At 42.8% G+C, this 27,587-nt stretch overlaps 1 protein-coding gene across 1 annotated transcript; it reads right to left on the reverse strand.

Annotated features, from left to right (window-relative positions):
* Positions 1-5,300: 5,300 nt before the first annotated feature.
* GRPR (gastrin releasing peptide receptor) lies at positions 5,301-27,587 on the reverse strand. Its single transcript, XM_074155356.1, has 3 exons — positions 27,169-27,587; positions 9,236-9,587; positions 5,301-5,693 (listed from the first exon to the last, which is right to left on the reverse strand). The coding sequence occupies exons 1-3, from the start codon at positions 27,585-27,587 to the stop codon at positions 5,301-5,303; spliced, it is 1,164 nt and encodes a 387-aa protein (XP_074011457.1).

Raw genomic sequence — 27,587 nt, forward strand, 5'->3', positions numbered from 1 at the left:
GGGTAAAACCCTGCCAGCTATTTTGGGAAGAGTGAGGGGTTGGGAACAAGGAGGGGGGTGTCTTCCCAGAAGAGATGTGTAGGCACGCAGCTGGTGCAGGGCTGCTGGCTTTGGGGGAAGAGCCTGTCTGGGGTCTGTGCACGTGAACTTCATAGCCCAGGTGCGAGAAATGCCCCGTGCAAGGGAGGGCTGCAGTAAGAGCAGCTCGTCAGGGTCACCATCCGCTGGGGAGACCCAGCTGTGGGCTGCCTGAACTCTCTTGTGAGGGGTGTCTGTTCTACCCAAACTAAAATACATTTTATAGCCCAACAGCAACTTTTCTGTTCCTAAATAAATATCAGTTTACAGAAGACCCAAATTGGCTATCTCTTTACACGCACATTTTTCAGGCTGAAAAGATAGTAGTGTGTATAAAGATGGTGTCATAAAAACAACAAAAAAAATTGAGTAAGGATAGTACAAATATTTCAGTAAAGAAGCAGAAAACTTTAAATTTTCAATAATGCCATCTAAGTATTTCCTTGCCTCCTTGAACTGCTGCTTCTTCCTCTTGGAAAGGGCAGCATAAGAAATCTCTAATGATTTATTGTGAATGATAAAAGCCCATCATCTGCTGCATTTTCCAAGGATGGAGAGGATAAGTTACCCTGTTATCATCATGGTGCCTAACACTAGCAATGAGCCACGCAGTTAACATTCAGGGGATTGCTTACTGCTCAGATAAGCAGCACTGAACTTCTTGCCTTTAAAGAAGGCTGAAAGACAGGGTGTTTTTTCCCAGCTGAATATACACAGATGGTTTTCTGCTGTAAAAAAAAAAAAAAGTGTTTTATCAGACAAATGAGCAAGAAGGTATATTATGTCTGCCAAACCATGCATAAAACCGTAATCTTTCTGGTTTTTAACTATAACATTCATTCCATATAAATCAATCTAATGCGGAGAATCAGGAATACACATATCAATAACAGATTTCCTGTTTTCTCGTTAGGTAAATAGAAGATCTTTGAACTATTTTGGGGTGTGTGTGTTTAAAACAAAGAAAAATTCATTACCTTATATATCATTTGGTGTTTTTTTTTTCAATAAAATAAATATTTGTGTTCAACAAATATTTCCACAAATAAATATTTGTGGAAATAACACAACCTTTCCTTTCAACCATGTGACGTTTTTTCTTGCTTACAGCTATTGTTGTCATGCAGCAGAATCACACACCTTTGATTTTTCATATTTAAACATTTCCTAAAAGGCAATATTTGGAAACACTGCAACATAAACACCCCTTGCAGGCAGAGCTGAAGGACTCTGAATCCTTTACCTGGTGTGAATATTAGAAAGTTTCTATAGTTTTTGATTCTTTGCAGTGATTTTCCAAACTTACGAGAAATCATTTTAGAGCCAAACTGCACCGAATAATCCTGATCTAAAGCAAGAACAGCTGAAAGCTGTGATTTACTCAACATCTTCATCTCCCACTAGATTCAACGGGAGCAAAGGGAATTCAGAAATTACAAAAAATTCAAATGCCTAATGAAGAACAATATTTTGTCCTATTTAATTTCTCCTGAGAAAGCCTGGATATAACTCAGTATGTCCCTGTTACATATTAGTTTTGTATTTCACATTAGTTCATCTAACAGCGGGTATATATTTTTAATAACCCTCTGACCTGCAGTACCTCTGACCTGGGATGAAAGCATAGCTGCACTGTAGTAAATAGCAATACTCCTCTGGTGTGTAACATGCAGCATCCAAACCCAGAGACCATTTTTCCCACACCCACACCCTGCAGCTGGTTGAATATGATACAACTACCACGTGTTGGATGGGACAGAGCAGATCAAGCCCAAAGGGCTATGTGGTTCAAGGGGAATTTTGTGCGTTTCCAGTTTTGGAGGTGTCTGTGTGGACCACAACGAGAAAATTTCTCAGCCTTCCAGGAGCCAGGCATTTCAGGAATGCTGTCTTTTGGAGCCCTGAAATGCAGTGTTTCCCAAACAGCGTGGTCTAAGATGCCACTGCAATGCTCCCGGTGCTGGTGGAAAGAGCTAATCCAAGAACTGGGGTGCAGAGCCACCCCAGGGTCACAGCCAGGGTCTCTCCCCACCAAGGACTGCAAAGCTTCCCAGAACCGGGCAGTATCCCAGCGTGCGGCTCTGGAGTTGCCTGCCAGGGCTGGGCTTTTATCTTGGGCACTTTGAAAATTTATCAAACACACGAACCGCTGCAGACAACGCTTCAGGTTGAAAGAATCAGTGCTATGGCTGTGCCAGCAAACACCAAGGTAGCTCTTGATAAGGAATTAGACTGCTGCAGCAGTGTAAAGTACATCGTGTTTTTGAAACCAAGGTAATGAGACAAGTAGTGAGAAACAAAAAACCAATTACAGCTACAACTATTTCAATTACATGTTGGTATATTTCAGAAAACTTTCTTGAGTCTTCCTTCCCTGACCTCAACTGCTGCCTTTAATTTTTTCATTATTTTAATACAAGGATGAAATAGAAACAATTCCAACCTCAGATTTGCTCTTTCTATGGTATTAAAAAATGAGTGCAAGTTTGTGAAATACATTCCAAAATACTTTATGCAAGGGACCTTTTTTCAATTGATTTTTTTTTTCTTTCACAGAATCACCTAATTGTTTTAAAGATATTAAATAGGTAGGCAGGGATCTGAATAAAATGAAAAACGCTATTGAAAATTTGCGTCTCATCTGAAAAGGATTAGCTTAAGTTGCTAAAAATTAAAAGAAGCTGTAGGTATCTTAGATTCTGATGAAAGGATTACAATTTGCATGGAACTCCCCATAAATTTTTGTCTATCATCAGCTCCGAAAACAAAGAGAAAAGGAATACCAAGCAATAATGAGGCTGTGACACATGTGGACACCTACAGTTGCATTTTTGGAAAGCACTTTCCAGATCAGAGCCAAAACCATCTTTTCTGTCCTCAGAGGAGTTGCTAGCCCTGTTAGGAAGACAAAGGTAAAATCAATAGCACTTATTTAATTCCACGTTGCCGAGTCTTCATAAGTCTCCTGTGTTCAAAACAGCATCTTTCTCAGGGAGGCAGGGTCTTTATTCAGCTTAGTCCTGAGGGAGCTATAGCAACGCTCTTTTCCCCATGTTTATGATTTTCTCACATCATTGCTGTGCTTTCCCCTTTCCCTCAGAAACAAAAATTCAGAAACTACTGGAGCCTCTTGTAGAGCAACAGTAATCTGTTGTTTGTTACCCAAATGGAGGAGATATCACGTAGCGCAGATGGTGTGACTGCTGTTGAAGTATGTAACTCCTGCTTGACTTCAATTAAGTTCTTACAAGGCTGAAGAAAATATTTAGTAGAAATATCTCAGCCCAGATAAATTTTTTCTCATTTTGAAATGCCATGAACAGCTCGAAACTCGACCAAACTCCCTGAAATGGTCCAGACTGGGCTTCTGGTACTGTATGTGGCTTCATGTTAACGATCAGAGAAAGTGCCATCCTGCTGAAAATTTTAGTAAATTATGACCTCAGATAGTGCACTTAATTGAAATTAACACCATAGCTACACAGTCAACTACGCAAGGGAATTGACTCAGCTGTAAATTAACCCCATCACGTCAGTTTTCAGGCTGATTGGGGAGTGGGGGCACTCATGCCTGTAGGAGAAGGTGACACAGGTGGTGGTGCCCAGGGATGGTGGGGGGACAGGGCAAGACTGCCCCTAGCAGCACATCAGCATATGTGGTGTGGCCACATCCTGAGCTCTCACACAGCTGTACCTGTGTGTTGAACCTCACCCAGAGGGCACTGCTCTCAACGGCAAAACCAGTTAAGAGTTTTCAGAGCTCTGCCTTTGGCATCGCAGCCCTTTTGCAGCCCTTGGAGACAGCAGCTCCCGCCAGCATCCCTGGGCAGCTGCAGATGCAGGGCTGAGTGTGTTTACACTGCACACATGATTTTTTCTACATTCACAGAGCAAGTCCAACACAAAGTTTCACTAGCTTTCCTTTTTCTTTTGCCGTAGTAAGAAAAAGGATCATCACAAAAGAGGATGAGGGCCATTAAAAACTCAATATTCTGTTACAGTGATTGGTTTATGGCCTCATTTTGCAGCAGCTTTTTTTATTGGGTGTACAGCTTCATTGCCTGTCCTATAGCCCACGCACTTTAAGAGTTTGTTATCTGCAGGACACTGTGGTCCTGTTTTCAGAATAGCTGATACCTGGCACAGGAACTGCTCTGGCATGAACATTACAGAAGGCCTGATTCTCCAGTCTGTTAGCCAGTTTTAACACTCTTCTCCACAGGTTTCTGTGAAGATAGAAGGAAAAAACCTGTGTGTTGGAGATCAGACCTTGCATTACTGGTAGCTTTTACTGAAAACTAGGGTGTTTTATAAAGAACTACTACATGAAAAATAGCTGTGCTTCATTTTCTGTTAATTGCCCGCCCTTAGCCAAACCCAACTAAAGTTTTGGGGTACCCCTTAGGTGATGAAACATTCATTATCTCACACCTTGAACACAGGTAGAGCAAAACAGTAATGCTTGGAAAATGCCCTGATGTGACCTCCACAACATGGCAAAAGCTCACACATTTAAAACTGTAAACATATTCCAACTCACATTTATTCACGTTACTGCTTTCACATTGATGTGGTGCAAGATACTGCTCATTTCAGATGGGGACACCGACATGCCCCAGTAAACTCTTGATATCTTTTATACCATGAATTAATACTGTACTCAGAACATTAATAAATACTTGAAAAGTCTATAAATGACCTACATTGAACTCCTCTTTAAATGGATTTATTTTGGTGTCAAAATATATTATACCATCAACTGCTGGATGCAACTGTTCTGACAAATTTTGTGCACCTGGTATAGTCTTTGTCACTGCTGTAAATCTGTCTGAGTTTGGGATTGAGCAGAAACTGAAGAAGAACTTGCAGAGCCAAACTAGATTTGATCTTAAGATGCTCGCTTTGCTCTCATTAAAAGCAGCAGGTCTTGAAGCAATGCAGCGCTTCCCAGGGAGTTCCTGTGCGCTGGTGCTCAATGATCTGTGACACCTCTGGTGACACCTCAGTCCAGGATGAAATGTTGGATGCTTCAACCTCAACCCAGGATGAAATGTTGGATGCTTCAAGCTCCTCTGAGTTCTCTAAGCACATCAGACTTCCTCGCACACACATGTGCATGCATGTGTGTGTGTGTGCGTGCGCGTGCGCTACTCACCATCCCCACAGAGCAAAACCAAACAGCCACACTAGCCACATGATGTGGAGGTCCCTGACTGTGCCCTTTAGACATAGCCTTCATGGCAGACGTGGTTGCCATTGATAAGGCTAAAGGTGGCCAGAGAATGGTTGGTGCTCTTGAGGGAGGTCATTCGTGTGGTGCTCCTGGCCATGCTCTGGGACCGGATGAGGAGGCGAGCTCTGCAGCAGAACAGCTGGTTGTTGAACTGTTTCCGAAAGCTCTTGCTGAGCAGGTAGAGAGCAAACGGATTGACACAAGAGTTAGTGAATGCCAGGATCCGAGCACAGATGCTGGCAATGAAATGCAGCACTGAAGTGTCCACCTCTGAGTAGTGGTAGGAACGGTATAAATAGATGATGTGAGTGGGAAGCCAGCAGAAGGCGAAGAGGCACACAAAGACCAGTACTGTCCTGGCCAGGCGCTTGCGGGATTCAATCTGGAAGAAGAAAGAGAAATGTAGATTAGCAGCTATTCCTAGCTCAGACCACTAGCTAACTATTTTTCCTGGTGCTGCAGCTTTGGGGCTACTACGTGGTATGTGGCACAGCCAAAGAAGGGCAAACTGGACTACAGGTGAACACAGAGTCAAGAACCGTCCTCGTCTCTCCTCAATCCCCTTCCCCTAAAAACAAAGAATTCTGAAAATTTATTATATAAGGAAGTAGTCTTTCCTTTCCTGTTTAGGGATAAAACTCCAAAGGCTTGGCACTTTGTGAAATCCCAGCTTAGGCAACAGAAGTCCAGATACCTGCATTAGTTATCCTCATATAATATATATGTTCTTATCCAATTTATATAGATTAACTTATTGTTATTACTATTATTATTATTAATTACGGGATAGGGGTCTGGTATATTTCACAGAGCCCAGAGGCAGGACTTTCTGCCTTGGAGCCATGTGGTATATGTACACAAAAGTGCCACCAGCAGCCCAGGGTCCTTAGAGACCAAATGCAGCACTCAGAGGCCAAGGGAGACGAAGAAACCAATAGAGGAAATTCTCTACTTGGAGAAACACCGAGGCAACGGCGAGGTGGACCCTTCAGCTGAAAGAACTGGGGCTACTAGGACAAGGTAGATGTAGGTAGTGAATAGATGAACTTAGCATAATTTGAGCTTTGTTGGGGAAAGGTGCTTTTACAACGTCAGCTTGTACGCAGAATAACCTTCATGCACACAAGCTGCACTTTGTTTTACTTACATGTACAGGCTTGGAGTCAATCCAAAGGTACTGCTCAACTGAGGGGAGCTGAGGTAAATCGTACCTTGCCTTTTGTCCACCAGTGCTGCACACTAAGATAACAATGCCACTGAAAACCACATCTTTCTTCCTAATGAAGACAAGAGCCATGACAGAGTTCACCCAAAAGGAGAGGACAGACAGAGTTGCCCAGAAAGACCTGCTGAAATACACGGCTCCCTGGGAGAGGTTGTGCAACCAGAAGTTTACAGGCATGGAAAGTGTAACAATGCTGACTTTTCAGGGCTTCATAATGTTCTCTTCTCTGGTAAACTTCTTCCTAGGCACTCCTAGGGAATTAGTTGCAGACTGCTTCCTGTATTTGAGTAGGACCTGAATGGCCTGAAACTACCTCCAGCCCCAGTCCCGCTGCCCTTGTTCCTGCCCTGCTGCGGCTGCGGCGCCTGGCCAGGCTCCATCCTTACTCGCCTTCTGAGAGCTGCACGGGTACATCAGAAACTCAGCATCTCACACAGGCTGATCTTTCCTCAGGACAGCTGCAAGCAGGGAGTAGGCAGGAGCGACCTGACAAGCCCATTTTGACTTTATTTTGTGCCCCTTTAATGGCACTGACTGGAAATCAGCCATTGAGCTTAGGAAGGATTGACATGTACTAGATGATAATGTCTCCAGAGAGCGGGCTGAAAATTAAATCCTTTGAGAAAGGGCTCTCCTTGGCTAAACCATATGTTCTTTTTAAATGTATCCTTAATTTGATATAGGGCTATTGAGGCCACATCTGCACTATAAAGAAAGGAAGCAACGCAATAAAGAAATCGATACTAGTTATCTCAGATGGAGACCTATAGCTCCCGAATGTACTGCAGGATGGGAATGACGGACTGACAGTGCTAGACTGCAGCCTGGCCTTTTCCTTTCTTTAGAGCTCTCTCCCCAAAACAAAAGGGGGAAAGGGTTGCTTTTACTACTCACTTTATTGTCACTAATCAAAACAGTCATCGCATCAGCAGAAAAATGGCCTGCAGGGGAGAAAGATTTATGCACATTGAGAAGGGGAAAAGGATAAGGATTTCAGGGATTGCACATCATTTACTGGGCAGAAAACAGCTTCCCAGCCCTACTGTTTCACCTTAGCACCTGAAGGCTACGTGAGATGATTGTGTTAGGTCATTGTAAGGTGAAAATATCAGCTGGGTGCAATTATATGGACATTTGTTCAGCTGAAGAATGGCTCGTGTCAGTTTAGCTTAGGTTGAAGCACACCTCAGTTGAAAAGAAGAGGAAACGTAAATAAGGTAAATATGTCAAGGTAAATAAGTTGTTTAGAAACAAGTTACCCTGCTGTTGTTTTCTTACTTGGACAACCTAAGGCTCAGATGCATTCAGATTTAAGCACTGATCTGAAATCCCCGGTTGCTCATGCAGGATTTGGATTTCCCCCTGGAGAGGATGCTTTTTCTCTCCAGTTTCTTACAAACAGGGTCAGTCAAGAGGAAACAGTCTCCAGTTGAAAGGTTGGAGTTAGGTTGCCCAAATCCTGGCTAAATCCCCTCACTCGGTTCAGGACTCACACATTTTCAGCCACGCATTTTCAACCAGAGCATGAAACTCACTTGAAATACATGGGTCCCAGCTGAGCCGGCTCAAGCATGAGCTCTGCGGTGGGAAAGTTTGTGGAGTTTCATAAAAACTCCCACTCACGAGTGACAGTAATAGAAGTAACTCTGCTTTCAGGGTACAAAGGGAAGGTTAAAAGACTTCATTGTTTGGAGCAAATAACCTGCCTATATAAATCAAAGACTGCCTTACGGTGAAACCTGAGGCTACCAGCTACTGGACCAGAAGAAGATTGACCAGTCTGGCTTATGAGAGGGCAAATAACAGGTGGACAGGTTGTTCTGTCAACATCATTCCTCTACAGAGACCCTAGAAAAAGAGGTATTTTTAGAATTGTAATGACCAAAGGGTTTAAGGGAAGAAGCCAGGACTCTTCTTTTCTCTTGAGACTTCACACTGCAAAGAACGCATCATTCACAATGAGGACCCCACACTGTCGTGCTCTGTCCTCCTTCCTGATGACCCTGCACCCACCACCTTCCTCCTCTGGTCTCCACTTCCCCAGTTCCTCTCTAACCTGTACTGATTTCTCAACATGGCACAGCACCAGCAGATGAGAACTGGAGCTGTGGTGAGCACAGGAGGCATTACTGCTCTCAAGGAGCAGGTGTGCGCCTCCCTGCTTGACCAGTGCTCCTGGCCCTCAGGGGTCCTTGCAGAAGGGGCTTTTCCCACCTCCCCTCCCCCTTTGCTGTGTCCCATTTGCTTTTCAGTCTGGAGGACTGAATTACAGAGCCAGCATTTCCCTCTGTGTGAAGAGGGACTGCTTTGTGGAGCAAGTCTTTATCCAAGGTCTTCTCTCTGACAAAGCAACTTCGAGAAGTTTTAATTTTCTGCTGCGTCACCCCTCAGCTTTGATCTCCAAACATCATCCCCAGCTCTGCCTCTTTCCCTGTATCCTAGTCAATACCTTCCCAGGCTTTGGCATGAGTCTCCTGCTGTGTTTGCCATGGTAACCACCCTGCCAAAGTCTCTGAACTTAGAAACAAGAGAAGATGCTTTAACTGTTCAGTGCTGTGCCATGACCAGTTCTATTCTTTTAGCCCACCTAATCTATTAAAATTAACACAGTCTGTCCCAGTGTAAATTTCACTGTATGGGCACTCTTTACTCCCAGATTCACAGGGAATGTGGATTTTTGAAGAAAGTCAAGTCTCTACCTGCTTCCTCACATGCACGTTTCCTTCCACAGGGATGTTGTAAGCGCTCCGGATCAAATTCTTAGCAATGAAATAATAATATACTGAAATTACAGATAGGGGAATGATATAAAAGATCAGAAATGATGCCATTGAGTGAATTTTGGGATGCAGCCCATCAGAATGCGGGTAAGGAGCACAGCTGATGAAGGTTTTATTAGTCCCTTTGTCATGGAAAGGGTGCAGATCTGAAAACACTGCTTCAGGGATGGCAAGCAACATGGATACAATCCAGATTATAGCAGCTCTCACACAAATCTTCATCAGTGCATGGGATGCTTGGATCTCCATTGGCCTTACTATAGCTTTATACCTAAAAAATAAGACAGAAAGAAAAAAATTAAGAAAGCAATTATTGACCTCAACAATCAGGTATTGTATTCTTGCTTGTCCCTTCCGTTTAGGAATAAAATCCCAAACAAAATCCTTCTTTACTCAAGACTGTGATTTTTTTTCTCGTGTTTTAAATTTCGATATTTTCAATAGATTTCTCATTTTAAACTAGAGCCACCTGCCATGGGCCCATTCAGTTTCATCTGTATTGATTCTGAGTTCATTTAATTTGTAATCGACACGACAAAGCACGGTGCTGTCTGACATCATTAATATATGTCTGTGTCCAAATAGCATTAAGATAGGAAGTGCAACCATAAGCTTCTCTTCAAAAACATACAGCAGTTTACACTACTTCACAGAATAGTGTTGAAGGAAACTGAATGGAGGTTTTGCCACACATTTCATTATGAGCTGTGAGTACCCTGGCCTCCTGCAAGCCAAATCTGAAGTTTTCTTAAGCTAAAGAGAACATGTTGCTCACTTTAATTGCTGTTTGGTGGTGTAGATAGCAATAAACTGTTGTCGATAACTTGATGCACCCAGGATAAGTAGCCATCGCTGCTAATTGACTTTCTTAAAGCAAAAAATATATTATTGCCTGCTATGCTAGATATGTAGAAGAATTTTTTTTTATTCGCAATTTTGTCTTTCATGATTTCAGCCTTTCAGAAAATTGTACTTCAGAATCCAAGAAAATGAAAGAAGAAAACTTATTTGAACCTGATGTATGTAATGAGAGGACTGAAAAACAGAGAACTTCATATTTGTTAGAGCCCTGCTCTGGGAGGAGTGCACACTCCAAGTAAATCAATTTTCACACATGCATTTAAGCAACACAGTAGAAAAAAAAAGATCATTAGGAAGGAATATGTACAGGTCTCACAAATTATCATCTAGGGTCATTATCATAACAGTTACAATCTGTTAGATGCTTTTTTCCAGGATCTACCTCACACTGCCCGTGGCCCATTTGGTCCCTTGGTCACTGTCAGCTCCCTGGAGGTTGATGGGTGCCTGGGTCCTAGGCTGTCCCAGCTTTGGCATGGCAGGGTACATCCCCATGTGGCTGCTCCAGAGTCCGTTTCTAAGCTCCTACCAGGGTCCTAGCTCTTCCAGCCAGACGAATTGGGCACTGGAGCAGGAGCAAGCATAACTCCCTGTCCGAGACCAGGCAGCAGACAGCAGGGTCCATCCACCTGGCAGTCCAAGTCAGGGACACTCCATGTATGCGATCCATTCCCCACATACTATAGCCCGCATTATGCTAAAGCTCAGCATTTCAGAGAGGAGTCCATCAATCAGCCTTGCACTGTTTTAACTGGGTAATTGCCTTATTTGCAGGGTAAGCACACATTCAACTTCTAGTTATAAGCAGTAGCCTGTTCAGCACGCCTATTATTCCCCTCTATGTATGTATACATGCGTGTACATCTGTATGTGCATATTTTATACACATATATTTATATGCATATATTTTATACATATACATGTATATACATGTAGTACGTACAGATTTACATTTACATTTATTTCTATTTCTATGTATAAAGCTATAAAGACTATATCTGGACATCTCATTATTTGCAGATGTTTCTTCATACAATCCCACAGGTGTCTTGTGTAGGTGATTTTTTTCTTTAATGGACTGCAAACGCCTTGCTCAATAGTCTTCTGTTTAAGCATTTATTCCCCAAGCTCTCCAGCTCCCCTTTTGTTCCAGATATACAGCTGCAGCAGCCAGACACAGTATTTTTCAGGCTTGCTTAGCACCTCTTTAACTTTCATCCTGAAGCTGGGGATTAAGTGGTGTCATACTGCAAAACACAATCTTCCAGTGCAAGATCATCTTGTCAGGTGAAGAAAATCACAGCACTTAAACAAATATGATGTTATGACTATTGCAGTAATAAAATGGAATAGCTAGGCAGATTACTAAACCAATGTAGCTGAAATAGCTCAATTTATAGTCTGATTCACCAGTTATAGATTATTGACAGAAACACTAGCTAACTGAACATCTTCAGCAAACCCTAAGGAAGATAAATGCAAAAGGAAATTAATTACATAGATATTCATAAATGTAGTTAATTCCAAGCTATTTCAGCAGATGCTTATTGTATGCTTACCAACATGGCATATTAGTATAATTTTTCAGGGATTTTCTTACATAATATAGCCAGCTGAGACAACATTTTCTAGTATTAATTTCCAGTAACATGAATGAAGTGAAGAATACAGAGAAAGAGAGATTCTGTTTTAATTTTATTCACATTTATAGAGTAGGGAGAGTGAGAAAATGAATTGATTTTAAGTTTTTAGTACATTTTAATTAGAGATGGCATTTCCAAACAATATAATTTTCAAAGAACACAATCAGAAATGGCTTGGAATGCTAGCACTGATTATTAGGCATTTTGTTTATCTTTTAAAGCAGATGTAAAAGAAGATCTGAGAGATGGCTTGCTTGCAAAAGGCTCAGTGTAGACCCAAACCATGAGCTCGAAAGCACAAAAAGATAAAACACAAAAAACAAAGATAGAAAACAGGTTTTGAAAATGCAAGTGCTCAGATGTAGAAACACAGGTAGATATTTTCTTAAGAGCCTGACAATTCAATGAAATTATATTGCTGACTATCTGCATGACTTCTGTGATGGTGGGCTAACTATTCAGAAATCTTCAGCAATCTATGTTATTCTCTGCATATTAATGCTTAATTGATCAGCATCGATCTGGTGGGAGTCTCCACTTCCAGCCACCTTGCTGATGTGCTGATGGGTCTCTCTCCCAGCTTGCATCTCAGCAGCCCTACTCTCCCACACCAGCCTGGGTTCAGGACAGCGGCTGCAGGAGTTGTTCTGCTTAAGGGCACGAGGACAGGGACATGCACAAGCGATTGGACCCCCCCAGGCTAAGGCTGGGAGGCCAACGGAAGATGTGCCTATGGTCAGTGCTTAGGAAATGAAAAAAAATTTACCTCCTGGTTGGTTTCTGAGTGGGATCAGAAACTTCTTCACTCCTTTGCTTTTCCACACCACTTTCCTGACAGGGTCAACTCTGGTTATTGTAAGTTATTTGACATTTCTTACAAACTTCAGCAAGGTAGACTGGATTTGAACAGCATCTGCTCCTGTTTTTCAGTATCTGTATTTCCAGCTTGTGTATCAAATATTATTTCAAGTTTTCTACAGCTTTGACCTCTGCAACTTCTTTTTCAGTCAGTTAGCCCGAGGCACATAACTTTCCCGTATTTAACATCCAGTGTTTGAATAATCCAATACACTTTGAAGGAGATATTGATGAATATGCCTATATACCTCAGTGGAGCCACGGACCAAGGTGGCCAGCCGAGCGAACCCTCATGCAAAGGTCTTAAAACAGCATTATTTTCAACCCATGCAATAACACGGTCTCTGAGAGTATGTGCCACGCTGCACGCTCAGCTTGTCTGCAGTACATCCAGACATGGCCCTGGGTTTATCACCTCTGCTCTCACATGCAGTCTTTCTAATTATTGTTTGATACCGCTTTTTTTTTTTTCAGCTGAACTCCTTTCCCGACCCACTTATAAAGAAATTTTTGAAAAAGATTAAAAACCGGAGGTATGATTCATGCCCTACAACAAAGGCCAAAACTTAAAAAGAAAAATATGCCTTCTGAAGATTCAGTTGAATGAAAAATGATACAGTGAAGAATTTGCGTCAACTCCAATCTCTCTCCGGTTGTCAAACGGTGCAGATGAAAACGACTGGGTTGACAATCCGATAGGAAATATGAAAGAGACACTGACCTTTGCTACTGCTCAGTCTTTGAACCTCTTTGTTCCCACTGTGCTTGTGAAGCAGCAGCCTGCCTCGTGCACAGCAGCTATCAACGACCTTCTGGCCAGGATGGATGTGGGTGATCTCTGTGTCTCGCAGTCTCGTCAAAGAAGCCCGCGCAAAGAAATTACACATGGGGCTATCTTAAGTGCAGTTGATATAATCACAGTTCATGAGACACTGTGAGGATTCACCATAGGGCCATCCTCTCCTCCACCACCCATGGTGAATCCGGTGCCATCCCTCTTCCCCAAGTGAGTCTCCAGGCCTCCAAGAGAAGCCTGGTGAGAGGATTGCTTCAACCCAAAATCACAGAACCTAACATATAATGCAGGCTCCCTTCTTAACCTAACCTCCAAAATTCATTGGGGATTGGTAGGAGCCCACGGAATGTGTGCCTCTCCACTGAATCCTGGAAAATGTCTTATGTGTCTCTTGAGATCTCTATCGTGCTCACTGAATAATTGTTTCTTACAGCTGAAACTTCTGAAATGACCACAAGCTGCTAAAATGTGACACACACAAGGTTTTTCTGTTGTAAACACTTTTCCCACTGAGGTTAATAAGCCAGGGAAACTGGAAAACTGTGTCATTATCCTTGTGTTAATAATAATGTAACTAACGATAACATCACCTAATGTACGCTAAAACTTTGACTATGCAAACATGTGTTAATACTATACACTTAGCCCTAAAGCTGCAGCTTCAAATATAAACAGAGAATTAGCTTTAGTATGAAAAAGACAGTTACAGATACAGTCTCCAAAGGCACAGATCAAAATAAGGCCCCAAATGGATGTCACAGTTTCCTAGGTGCAGTTTCTCTGCTGGTGCAAAATATTTTAGCCATTTTTGTGCTCCTCAGCTGGCCCAAGAAAGCACACACTAGCTAAAGCATAAACAGACATTGCCCTCAAAGCTATATTGCCTATACGTTCCTAAGCGTAGATATTTGAAGGGTTGTAATTTTGCTCTCATGCTGGGGAAGAAAGGTCTTTAGCCCTAAGGCAGCAGCTGCAGTGCATCCCTCATGTTTTTCTACTGTCACCTTCATCCATTTAACTTGTGCCTGCTACAACAGCCACAAACAACTAAAGCATGGGAGGAATATCAGATGCTTCCCTTGGATTTTAAATAAATTTAGAACCATATGTCTCACTGTCTGGTTTTTGTTTTTTTAGGGAAGTAACTTTATGTTGTGTGGGGAAGTTGGTGCTGTAGGCAGCCTTAGCTTGCTTTCATCTTTTACGTTTGCTTTGTATTAATGCCTTTCTCCCTTCCCTTATGTCGGCAACTAAAGCTAATATAAGCGGCCCATACAACAGCCCGCATCTGGTAGGTACAGGTTGCGTAAAAAGAGACAGGTTTTTTAAAGCTGGAAGACACCACTTTCTGCAGCGTCTTTACATGCGGTAGGTCAGTAGATCTTAATTTTAACCAAAATAGCTTGTATCCTCTGTAATAACTGCAGCTGCTGCCAGTGACAATAGGAAAGAAGCATCCCTCCCTCACAGCAGTGAAGGCAGCTGGTCACACAGATAGGTGGCTGTTGGAGATGTTCCTGGTGACTGAATATGGCAGCAAGGATTGTATAGCAGATATATGCTGGCCACTACATCCCTCTCATCTATTGAATTTGACTTAATAAGAGGCACTAAGTTGCTTTCATAACACTTTATTCCTTACTTTTTTTCAGCAGTAGGAGTGTAGCAAGAGAAAATGGCCGAAAGATGCTCCGTCACAGAGTACTGCCCTTTTTTATCACAGTCCTTCCAAGCATGCCTATCTTCCTCCAGCTGAACTTCACACTTGAAAGAAGTATAAGAACAGAAGAAAACAATTCCCATCCTTCCTAGAGGGAAATGGGACACTGCCTCTCCAAAATGAGTTTGCAGGAGTAATTAATGTTTCAAGTAAAGTTTCCTCCAAATAGTATCATCCATCACTATATCTTACACTGTTTACATGAAAAGATCCTCGGCTCCACTCCTGAATTTGTATAATGGTTTAAAAAAACAAGTGTGTTAAAACCTGTTCAAACAGAATTTCAGAGGGCTTGCCCGTCCTTGCTTCATTACCAACCCCACTGTTTAGACTGCGTCAGGCTGGCGGAAAGATTTGCCATATTGTTGCTTTCTGTTTTTCCTCTGAAGTGAGAAATCCACTTAAAACTTTTACATCTGTTTAAACTGAGCTCTATTTTGAGATGTAGGGCTCAACATCTGAAATTTAAATTAAAAAGCAGGGATTAGTTGGAATGGATTGATGTCTTACAAAAATAGTCACGTAAATTGCTGTGAAGTGAAAAGGCTGAGTTTTTTCCAGCTCTAGAAAATATGCTCCTGAAATTGCCACAACTTCCTATTGTAATGATGAAAGAACTGCCTCTCAGGCAGCACGTCCCCATATTTCTTCTGTTCCCACCTGTAATCGAAAGAGGGAGAAAAGACGTGCAATTCAGAGTTCCTCTGATCCCCAGTCATCTGTTCCCATTTCTAAGCTTAATGCGCACGCGTTGATCTGGTCTTGGCCCATGAATAGACAGACTGAAAATCTTCTCATTAAAATTTTGTAATTATGTTCTATGAGTATCACATTATTGTTTTGCCCACATAATATGAAGGACTGGCTCAATTACCATGCGAAAAAACAAGGCTCAAGCAACAGAGAAAAAGTTGATGCTATGCAAAAACTGCATAAAGGAAGCACGTGGAGCCTTGTGGAGTGTGAAACTCTGCTTGGAAAGCAAAGAAAAAGTCTTACTAAATATCTGAAGAAATTTATGAGAAATGCAATGCCCCAAACTTTCTTTATTGTTTCCACCATGAATGTTATGAATATTCATAGCTCTGAAGACAAATAATTCAATAAATCCACAAAATTGCTAGACTGTCTAATCCATCAACACACTCTGACAATCTATTCTGGGTCTATCTGCTTTCTGCATACGTAGTTAAGATTATCATTATTATGCATGGTTCTTGTGAGAACATCTGTTATTAAAATCTTTACTTCAGTAAATTGCATACGGGCACAAAGACATCTCTGATGGGCTAGTCTTAAATACACTGGCAGGTACTGCCTACTTTCTCTCTCTTTTTATTAAATAACATTTAAATGAAAAGAAAAAGGAGGCATTGATGGAAGTGACATAGTTCTCACTTTTTGAAGCGTGTTCAAATTTCAGTCTGTATACCTGTGTACTGCTACAACATCCTGGAACTTGGACAAATGCGAATTTTGGTTGAGGAATGACTAATGTCAAAATTGAGACAGTGTTTTAGAGACCATTGAACTGCACTACACATTGGGGAAGGGGAGTTTATATAGTAACCATTTGTTAGTGAATGTGCTATTCCTAATCATGACCATCCAGAGCATAAAATATTTCAGAAATTAACTATACATATGGAAAACAATTGATGTAAAGGTTACTGAAGGTACTAGTGGGAGTCCCATGGATGATGCTTCCCATATTGGAAAGACTCCCTTTGCACACAGGGTGTTTGTTCCCTGTAGGTGATCTTCAGCCAAGTGTCTGAATGAAATTCTTATTCCAAGTCAAAGATTTCAATGAGGCCAGTCTCACACTTTGTCACAGTCCTTACAAATGGATGTGAGACCTGCTGTCTGAAGGAGGGGTAGCATCCATTAATTTGAAAACACCCTTTGACTTAAAAACCAGAGAGTTTCCCCCCAACAGCCAATCACCCAACTCCTCAGCACCAGCTAATTGCTGGGGCTGGCTTCTAAGTGCTCAGCGCCCAGTACAGTCAGAGGGATGTGCCTGCTCATGCCTTGTGGCACCAGATCACATGCTGGTGGAGCAGCTTGTTGGTGTTGAGGTTGCAATGTGGTGTGCGTCTGGAGCAGAGCTGGGAGGGGCTGGTGCTGGCACTCTGGCCACCAGGCATGGGAAAGAGCAAGTCCTGGTGATGCTTTCCTTCCAAGGCTTTGCTGTCTCACCCCAAGTCTCCAGAGTTGTCAATGGCATGGGACCAGGGACTCGGCGCACCTGAGGACTGAACTCTTACCAGGGCAACTAAAGCTGGGGCCTCAAACACAGAGCCCTCATCTCACTAGAGAATCAGCCTTAATTCTCCTGAAAGCACCACTTTGTGTGCATAAAAACAGCATCACTGTATAACCTAAACAGGTGGCATAATTGCTGGATATCTCACAGAGCCAGTTATAGAAATTCATTGGAGTTTCTAAAAATGGCAGTTTCTCAACCCAAAACATCCTGCCTGTGATGTGCAATAAATCAATATGGTACATTGTTCTGACAGGAAGAAGAGTTCATCATTGACCTAAAAATTAGCAGTTCCTTAAGATATAGCAGCTGTGGTGGGTGGTATGCTTATCTAAATTTTGTGGAAAGAGAATAAGAATATATATATATATGTATGTATATATATGTGGAACTTTAGAGAAGCAGGTTTCCCAAAATTAAAAGCAGTTGGCAGATCAACTGACTGGGAATATAAATGTTAAGGGGGCAATGCTAACTATACATTAGTAGCTGACCCCCAGCCTCCTCCCTTGCCTCCCGACTTTGCCCTGATAAAAACTGTGCAGGGCAAAATGCTGCCCTGAATCAGAGAAAATGAGGACTCACACTAAAACCTCAAAGAAATAATTAAAAAATCAATATACAACAGATGGGAAAAAAAGCAAAAGTAAATGACAGCAAATATCGGAGTTTAAAAATGTCAGTGGCTGATAAGGGAAGCTGGAGGAGCCAAAAAAATACCAAAGGTCACTGTGTAACAGACAGGTGTGCATTTTTAAATACATTAGGAACAAAAATAATCAGTAAGTCAGGCATACATATAAATGGTGAAGATATGAACAATGATGAGACAAGGTGAAAACAAATGACTAGATATTTGTCTTTAAGGCCAAATGTGGGGGAGGTATCTATACCATGTGTGCAGTGATATACAACAGAAAACTTGTCAGCTGTATTGAAGATGTGAGCTAACATCTGCTAACACAAGCCACTTTCACACCAGCAGGCCTGAATAATTTACACCTAGGAATATTAAAGGAACCAGCTGGGGAAAAACTGGTGTCAATTTTTTTACAGATTTTGAAAAAGTTGAGAAATTTGCAAGAAGTGGAGAACCGGCTCCAAAGTTGTAAAGTTCAGAAAACTGGAAGGTGTTACTGAGAAAACTGCAAGTATTTGGGTTGACCAAGGCTAGTTGCAGACAAAATAATGTAGATGTTAATCCTACTAAGAGATGATAATTAGTATGAGTCTGTCTTGTTTAATACATGGCAGATTTAGGTGGTTTTTTTAATCTTGTCTCAACAGTACAGGTGATGTAAAAAGGGTGTGGGTCATGCTGGTGTACAAGGGAGGTACAGCCTGCATGGGCACCTTGGCATGGGTGATGGTGCATATAGATAATGCACATGCATGTGCTGGGGCACATGTGGCCATCCCTCCCCTACCCATGGTCATGCAATCCGTGCCCCTCTCCCATGGGACAATGTTAAAATTAGCAGTTCTGGCCTGGGAGGTGGAGCCATGCTAGATGGAGACCCCAAGCCTCCCCAGCAAGTCCTCAAACATGTTGGTTAAAGGTAGCAATGTGTGGAGCCATTTCTAGCCTGAGTCCTGAGAACCTGTTCTAGCTGCAGTGTTATTTATTGCGTATATCAGTTGCCTTGAGCAGGCTATAAAATCCTTGCTGGGAAAGTTTGCAGATGACAGTGGCTGACCAGACTGTAAAAATATTGTAGAGTCATTGGGATAAATGACCATAGTCTAACAGAAGCCATTTTAACTCAGTCAGCTGTAAAATAGTGTATCTAGCACCCAAGTGAGCAGATTATGCCAAAAAATTGGGAGACTTTCAAGGAAAGAGGAGACCAATAGAAGACACTGGAGCATCGCTTCTGCACCTGACAAAATGTGATATCCCGTGCCATTCGCACTGTGTCATGGTTTTAGTGTAATCAGTGCCTGATCTAGCTAGTATAAAACTAAGTCAGTTATATGATGCTTAAGTCCTTTCTGTGGCTTCAGTAAACATAGAATGTCAGAGGAGACCATCACCTCCATATGAACTTTCGGCTACATGTTGGTGCTGAACAATCTAGTGCTATCCCTGACTACTCTTATCACAGAACCACAGAATGGTTTGGATTGGAGGGGATCTTTAAAGACCATCTAGTCCACCCCGTCTGCCATGGGCAGGGACACCTAGCAACTAGACCAGGTTGCTCAAAGCCCAGTCCAGCCCGACCTTGAACACTTCCAATGATGGGACACAACTTCCCTAGGCAACCTGTTCCAGTGCCTCACCACCCTCATAATCAAAAATTTCTTCTTTATGTCCAACCTAAACCTACCCTCTGTCAGTTTAAAACCGTTGCCCCTTCTCCTGTCAGTACAGACATGAATAATCTCTCTCTGTCTTTCTTATAAGCCGTGAAGGCTTAAGTACTGAAAGGCCACAATAAGGTCTCTCTGGAGCCTTCTCTTCTCCAGGCTGAACCCCAACTCTCTCAGCCTTTCAGTTATGCTATTAGTTAGATTACCGTGCAGTGGTTAGAGGTCAGATGAATTTCAATTTGAAATATGACATGAGTTCTAAGCAGTGGGGATAACAGGATGCCTGTTATCAGAGATACATGAGGGGGACAGGGTGATACATGCACCTTTAGTCTGAATACTCAGGAATTTGCCTAGTGTCACTGAAAAGATCTGTTTTAATCCAAATCCCCTAAAATATTCAGCAGCCTCTGCACATGGGTGCAGGTGTGAAATGCAGCTGAACTGGATGACTAGTGTAGTTGGTGCTAGACCAGGATCTGCATCTGTGGCTCTCTCAGGTCATTTGACTGTCCATGACTAAATCTCATGCTCCAGGGCTGTTCCCCTTTTCCTCTCAGGGTACTGTTTTCTGTCATGGTACTGTTTTCTGTCCCGCCTTCCCATAGAGCTGCAGAGACTGGCTGTAGCCGGAGGGCAGGCAAGGAGAGGATGGGCAGAGCTCTGGCAACACTTCTCCCTTTGATGCTCCAGTCTTCTGCACTCTGGTTAAACTGATCGCTAGCCTGGCGTCCCGAGGGGAGTTTCCTGCAAAAAACTCCACCTTTCTGCATTTCTCTACAGCATAGCAATTGGCATGCTGCCTTTTAGTGCCTCAGCTCTGCGAAGGGCCCAAGCACCATCCCCAGGGCACATGTTGGTATTCTGGATGCTGAAATCCCCTGCTCCACCTGAACTTGTATGCAGTGGGCAGTGTGGGGGAGAATCAAAGAGTCTTCTACAGGCAGGAGCTCAGGCAAGATCTCATGGCCCATGGTGTCTTACCTGGTATGGGGTGAGGTGGGCACATGGGTGTAGAACTAGTGAGAAACAAGGCGAGGAGACTCGGCAGGGCTAGTGCTGGAGTTTCTTTTCAAAATAAAAGGAAAAAAGGTTATTGCAAGGGATGTCTGTGAGCAAAGCAGCCACTGGATGTTTCACTGTATATACAGGACAGGCTGAGCCTGCTTCTCCTATTTCAGCTCAGCTCCCTTCTACTCTTCTCAGACAGGCTGTTGTCCACATCTGAACACCAAGCAGCAACACATGAGCTGATGGGACGACCATGAGCTCATCTCCCTACAGCGATGTTGACGTCCCAGCCCACCGCATTCAGTCTGACACACGGCCAGCAAATTCTCCGTGGCCAGTTGCTCTCCTTATTAGCGGTGTGTACAGCACCTAGTACTGTGAGACCATGACAACCGATTGGGGTTTTTAGGTTTTACTGAAATGTAAACAACAGGTAATCCAACTTTTCTGCCTTTTGATTGCTTAAATATTGACAGTCTCCAGCACATTAGCAGTGACTCTAACCTCGGATTTGCGCACCAGCCCCACTGATATAAATAGGAGCTCTAATGTTCCTGGCTATAGAAGGGCATCTATTGTGTTTTGGCCATCTGCTCCGGCTAATCAAGACATTCAGAAAGTTTGTGCTGTTTGATCTGTTCCTCTTGGTGCAGACGGATGCAGGGTCTGAGGAAATGAGAGCTTAAACCAAGGGTGTTTATATTGTATTGACACAGTGGCCAGCAACACAGGATCTAAAACTCTGTACATCGGCTGAGAGAGATACGTGTATCTCTCTCCGCACGTACCCTGTGCCATCACCACAGGAAGAGCAGCGGCACGGGCACTGGGGGTCGAGGAGGGGTTGCCCAGAGCTTCAGTGGGAAGGAAGGCTTTGGGCTGTGGTCCAGAGCTGCTCCGTTTTTCTTCCCTGGCTTGGAAGGACCAATGTTCTGTCTGAGATCATGTCAGTGGATCCAAAATGTAGACAGGGGGGTATCATTCTGCTGATTTGCATTGACCAGATTAGGGGCTACCTTTGTAGTTCAGAGTGGCTTTCTCTGCCACCCTTTCAAAACCTGCCTGAGGCTGCACAGTAAATTACAACACAAATAAATTGCCCCAAAATAGTGCCTTAGTGACCTGAAGGGATTTCATGAATGCTGTGACTAGACTGCCAGAATAAATTCATAACCACTGTGGACCTGACACTTTACAACTGATGGTATTAAAAAAAAAAAAAGTATCACTCTGTAAAATAACTCAATGGAAATCCTGGTTGGCTTTCCATAGCTTTATTTTAGGGTAGCACACTTCTCTTAATCCTTGTGGAGACATAATCCAGTGACTGTAAAATAAAACAAATGAACTGACATGTACATATTACTCCACCTTTGGTATTGTACATAATATTAATATTAGGGGCTGGAGACATCCAAATCACAGAAGCAACAAGTATACTAAACAAAGATTTTTCCATATTTAAAAGCATCTTTCCAGAAATTCTAGATTTGCTTTTTTTTCTTCCACCACTGCTTTTTTGGGAGAGAGGTTTGTATGAAGTTTTTTATTTCTTAGATAAACAAACTGTCATATGAGTTCAGAGGAACATCAAAAGTTGTGGCTGTGGCCTGCTCCAAGGGACCCAGCGCAGCTGGAAGCACCGCAGCATCCCTGCATCCATCCCTGCCTCCAGGCACTGAGGTCAACATCTACAAGGCCAGCGTCCTCATTTCAGATCTCAGAGCTCCCATGCAACCACAGTTCCTGCTGTCTACAACTGGTCTTACCAAGGTAAGCCACCTAACCTCACCTGTAATGTCACCCCACCGCTCTCCTCCATCACAGGCCAGCGGGCAGCTCCAGGAGGCAGGCATTGCTGCTGTTTTCCAGCACTAAAATCCAGACAATCCAAGGTGCTTAAAGTAAAGCTGCTGCTTGCAAACTTCAATTACACTTTACACTTACTCTGCTGTGTGCTTGTAAAAACAGCATTACTTCAGGAAGGTTTCACTGCATGAGCACCAGGGCATTTCGATTTTTTACTATCTCAGCAAAACAGTGGGGAAGTATGATCAGTGCTTGACAGCTTGGGTAATTCAAATGCAAATGTATAAACCTTGTCAGTCATGGGAGAATCAGTCAATTAAATAAAGACATCTCCCATGACAAGGGCAATTAAATGGGCTACTTTTCCTCTTACTGCACAAAGATTTTCCTTAATTTCCTGTCACTTGCTGAGCCAGCCTTGGCTTTTCTGCCAGGGCTAGTGGCCCAGGTGTGACCGCTCTCACAGGCGCCTCTATACCCCTTCTCCCTGCACTGAGAAGGAGGAGGAGGAGGAGGAGGAAGGCAGGCTGGTGAGTGAACTCAAACTCCCCCTTTGCTGGGACGAGCTGAGCAGCAGCTAAAGAAACCCACTGCCTCGACAGAGCAGAGCAGCAGGGCAGACAGATGTCCTTCCTCTGCCAACCTCATTTACAGTCCTTCTAAAACACACAAACACGCATACGCACGCATCGACTGCTTGTTTCCTTGCTCTTGTATACTCAGCCCTGGCGCCTTATTGCTCATGGAGGGTGGCTGTAAGCACACCACAGGCCTTAACCCTCTCCTGGCTGCTCTGCAAATATCAATTTCAAATTCCAAGCTCGCAGGAAAACGGGTCTCGCCAACAGCTCCCACTGCTCCGGCAAATGCAGCTAGACAAGCTCCCTACAGCCAGGGGAGTTGCGCCACAGAAAAATAAATGTCTGATATCGTTAACTCTTCTTTGCCCTTTCTCCCACACACTCTCGAGTAATTTAACCTTAGTCTGAGGAGAACTCATGATTGTACACAGAGCACCCGGGGGCCCTTTGGCTATGCCCTTCCCAACCAAACCTGCGCAGGCACACTCGTGTGTGTCCATATGCAGACAGAGCACCTTGCAGGCTGGGAGGCTCCCACTGCAGGAAAAGCTGAGATCAGCAGTTTGTCCCTCTCTTTTACTTGAGAAAAGTTTGCATGTGAGCAGTCAATCCTCTGGATGACCACCAGCTCTTGGTGGGTCAAACCACCGAGCAGCTTTAGGTGTTCTGTGGTGGAGACTGGCAATTAGCTAAGCGTTTGCAGTTACCAGCAGACAACAAATTTGGTATTATTAACCCTGCCTATCACATGGGAAAGTGGAAATGGAAAGAAAAAGTGTACCTCAGGAAGGCATACCCTTGTGCCCATGATGTGGCCTGGGCTATTAAAACTGGGCCCCTTGTTTTCAGAAGGTGATCCAATTTGTAAAATTGCCATAACATGTAGCATAGGTGTCTCACTGCTCTGTCATGTACTGCATCTGCCCATCACACCTACCCACTGCCTTTCATCTTGTGTTTCAATGGTCACCTCTTTGGAAACGACCCTGTTGTATCACACTTCAGTGCTTTTCTTTACACAGCAGATTTCTGACCCCTGTGATACCAGGTCTCTCTAAGCATCACCACTTCACCTTCAGTAATGCCAGCAGTTGTTCCCACTTGCTTTTGTCAATGGAAGGACACTGTAACTGAGGGGGTTTTATTATTACTTTTTGCAGAAAATGAATTATAGACAAAAGGTCTGTGGTGCACTGACAAGCATCCCTTTCCTTGGAGACAGTGCCATGTGATGCTACTCACAGCAGCTGAAGGAGCTTTTTTTTCTCTCCCATGGTCTATGGCTTTCATTCATGAGAACAGAGACATTCACATGCCTCATGTGAGTAGGGCTCACATCACTGAACATCACCCATCTCAAATATGGGCATCTAATCCATATTAAACAGCAAGGCTTCCTCTATACCCAAGTAGGGAGATAGGATAAATCACCACGTTAGGATACCTATTTCCTCTGCAGGCATTTCTTTCCATGGAATAGGGGATGCCTTGCTGACTACCCTGGAGTGGCTTCTCACCTCAGAAAGTAAAAGCCAAGTGATATGAGCCCATTCCTGAGCAGCATTACCTGCTGGACTCCTGAGTCCTCATGTAACCCTGGTCTCCCCACCATGCCTGCGTCTTCTGCAGGTGCTTCCCTGCAGGGCTGAGCTGCTGCTCATCCTTTGTGCAATACCATATCTGACCTCAGAAATGGTTGTCTATGGAACACCTCTGGCATCAGGCTCAACATCTCCCTGCCCCAGGGGCCACAGAAATGGTATTGGACTGCCAGTCCCTTCGCACACCCAAGCAGGAATCACCATGCCAGTCACAGCTGACTTGCATCTTGAAATTTTCCCTGTACATTTTATTTTCCTAATGATTCTGACATGATTAATAATAGGCCCTAGAGTTCAGGGTGACAGTTTTAAGAAACTAAAGATAGATTAATGGGCTGTGAGCTGACAAAATACAGACTGCATTATTTTGTAACAAAATCATCCCAGCACTGCTGTTAATATACCAAAACATAAACTTCAGTGAACAGTATAAGGGCCATGTGTGGTTCAATGCACAGCATTTAAGCTTCATAGATCTAATAAAGGTAAAAGTTTTGTTATTGTCTCCTTCCGCAGTGGCCAACAGATGCATTAGAAGAGGGTAAAACAATCTGTTGGAAATGGGAACATCAAGTCTTCTCCCACATGGATGCCTATTTCCCTTATAGCTAAGTGGCACTAGAAGCGTGGTAAGGTTTGATCACCAGTGCAGCACAATGGTTAACAGGATCCAGACAAAGCTGAGTTGAGAATTTGAAGTCAACTAACCCCACGCTTGCCACAGCTGCTGTTTTCTGTTCTGTTCACTCACTTCCCGCAAAAAACCACTACTGATGTGCTGCTCAGTGAAAGCATTTGCAACATTTACTTTATGGGGCACGTGATCAGACAGCAACAAATCTCTCAAACTTAGTCATCTTTAAGATGAGTATTTCTTTTCCTGATGCCCCTTAGAGCAACTTACATTTCAGCTTTGGAAAGATGAGTTTCCTGCAGAAATAAACTTATTATTTTCCTAACATTTTCCTCATAGCAAGCAGGGGAGGTTCAGCCACCTTATAAAACTCAGGAGTGAAAGTGTAGGTGGTCCTTTACTAGAGGATTTGTGCACTTTCCCAACTCTTAGAGCAAATTGCTTGAAGACTTTTGTCTGTTGGCCTATTTGTCACCTACTATTGGGGCAGACAGTGCTATTTTAATCCGTGCAAAAACATGGAGGAGTTAATAAACATATTGACCATTCTGTCTCTGAAATACTATGAAGTCATCTACTTTCATTGAAACCACATACTGTATACTGAAATATGTCTGCAAACTACCTTGAAAACTCAACAAAAATAGTCCGATGCTTTCAAGTAAGAGGTTAGGAGGAGAGACGCAGAGTGGCATGCAAGGGACTTCCTAGAGCAAACCTAGTTTCACTTCTTTGTGGCCAAGAAATACAATCCCCAGGTCTCTTTTGAGCAAAACAAAACTGAAATAATTTTTCTCATTGGAAATATTAGTACTTCTGTGAGATTTCATAACTTTAGCATAGTAACAATGTATTCCTTCATCTCTTTCTGAAGCATCCAAATGAGAAATAAAATATCCTGGCTTCTCTTATGTACATAGGAAAGCTAACAGTCTAATAATTACTTACAACCTTTCTAGAAAGGTAGGCTTCATCCTTCCAAATAACATTCAAATTACGTCTTCTGAATTTAAATCTGAATGGTCTGGGACAGTATTCCAAAGCCTCACAGAAATCTAAAATAAAGCTGGCTTTTTAGAAGCATATAGTTTGTTAAAGTCAAATTTGTTTTCACATAATCTAAAATAGCATAGCTATTACATGTGATTTTTACCAAACATTATTGGAAGACAAAGTTTCTGAACCAACAGCACAGATCAGTTTTGATTGGATAAGGGGCAAATGGTTTAATCAAGGGAAATATCCTGGCTATAGCAGAGATGCCAGGCTTCAGGCATCCTTATTTTAATATTTGGAACATATTTCATTAAATATTGCCTCTCATGTAATTAGCCTTAAGGAAGCAAGCCACTAAAAAGAATTGATTCTAACTGCACTTTAAGTTGCTGCTTCAGTGCCTTCACACTTCATGAAATATGTATCAATTATCTTTTTGGCAAATATGAACATGCTATCTTTTAATAGAGCTTCATTAATGGTATTTTCTCTCACTGGTCTTTAGCTTGATCTGCTCATGTTTTTCTTTTAATTAAGCCAGGCTTAATTAAACTGCACAAACATTTAATTTAGACTAGAAAAAGTATCCTGAGTTCAGTCTGCATCCTCCTCAAGTTGTGTGCTCCTAACAACCAGAAATTAACAGAAGTTGTTCTTTCTGCCTCTTTAGGTTAAAAATATACTTCTTACCTGAAAATATGCATTCATAAGCATGCATTTTATGGAGTCGTAATTATGCAGACTTCTTTTCAAGGCTTACCTGTCAGCTGAGAGAGCAGTGAGAGTAAAGACTGACACCCCCACAGAAGTGAGCTGTATGAAGGGGATAAGTTTGCATCCAGTTCGGCCGAACAGCCACTCGTCAGCAAGATACCTGCTGGCATCCACGGGTACACAAGTCACTAAAAGCAGCAGGTCTCCCAGAGCCAAACTGGAGATGAACAAATTAGGGACATTTCTCATGGATTTCACAGTACAGAATATCTTAATCAAAGTGATATTGCCAATAAGGCCTATCAAAATGATGATCCCGTAGATGGTGGGGATGGCGTAGAGGAACGCTGGGTAGAACCACTCGTCATCGAGGAGGGAGAGGTTTGCACTCTGGTTCACAGAGATATTGTAGAGAATAAAGTTATCTGTTTCTAAGTCTAGCAGAAGGCACTCTCCAGATGCCAT

The sequence above is a fragment of the Numenius arquata genome, chromosome 1 (assembly GCF_964106895.1).
Source record: "Numenius arquata chromosome 1, bNumArq3.hap1.1, whole genome shotgun sequence".
Lineage (NCBI taxonomy): Eukaryota > Metazoa > Chordata > Aves > Charadriiformes > Scolopacidae > Numenius > Numenius arquata.

Excerpts from the sequence above, each read along its gene's own strand:
- GRPR (XM_074155356.1), bottom strand. The coding sequence starts at position 27,587 with ATGGCATCTGGAGAGTGCCTTCTGCTAGACTTAGAAACAGATAACTTT. Across the intron at positions 9,588-27,168 it reads ACTGCTCTCTCAGCTGACAG|GTATAAAGCTATAGTAAGGC; the intron begins GTAAGCCTTGAA and ends CTTATTTTTTAG. Across the intron at positions 5,694-9,235 it reads ACGTGCATGTGAGGAAGCAG|ATTGAATCCCGCAAGCGCCT; the intron begins GTAGAGACTTGA and ends TTCTTCTTCCAG.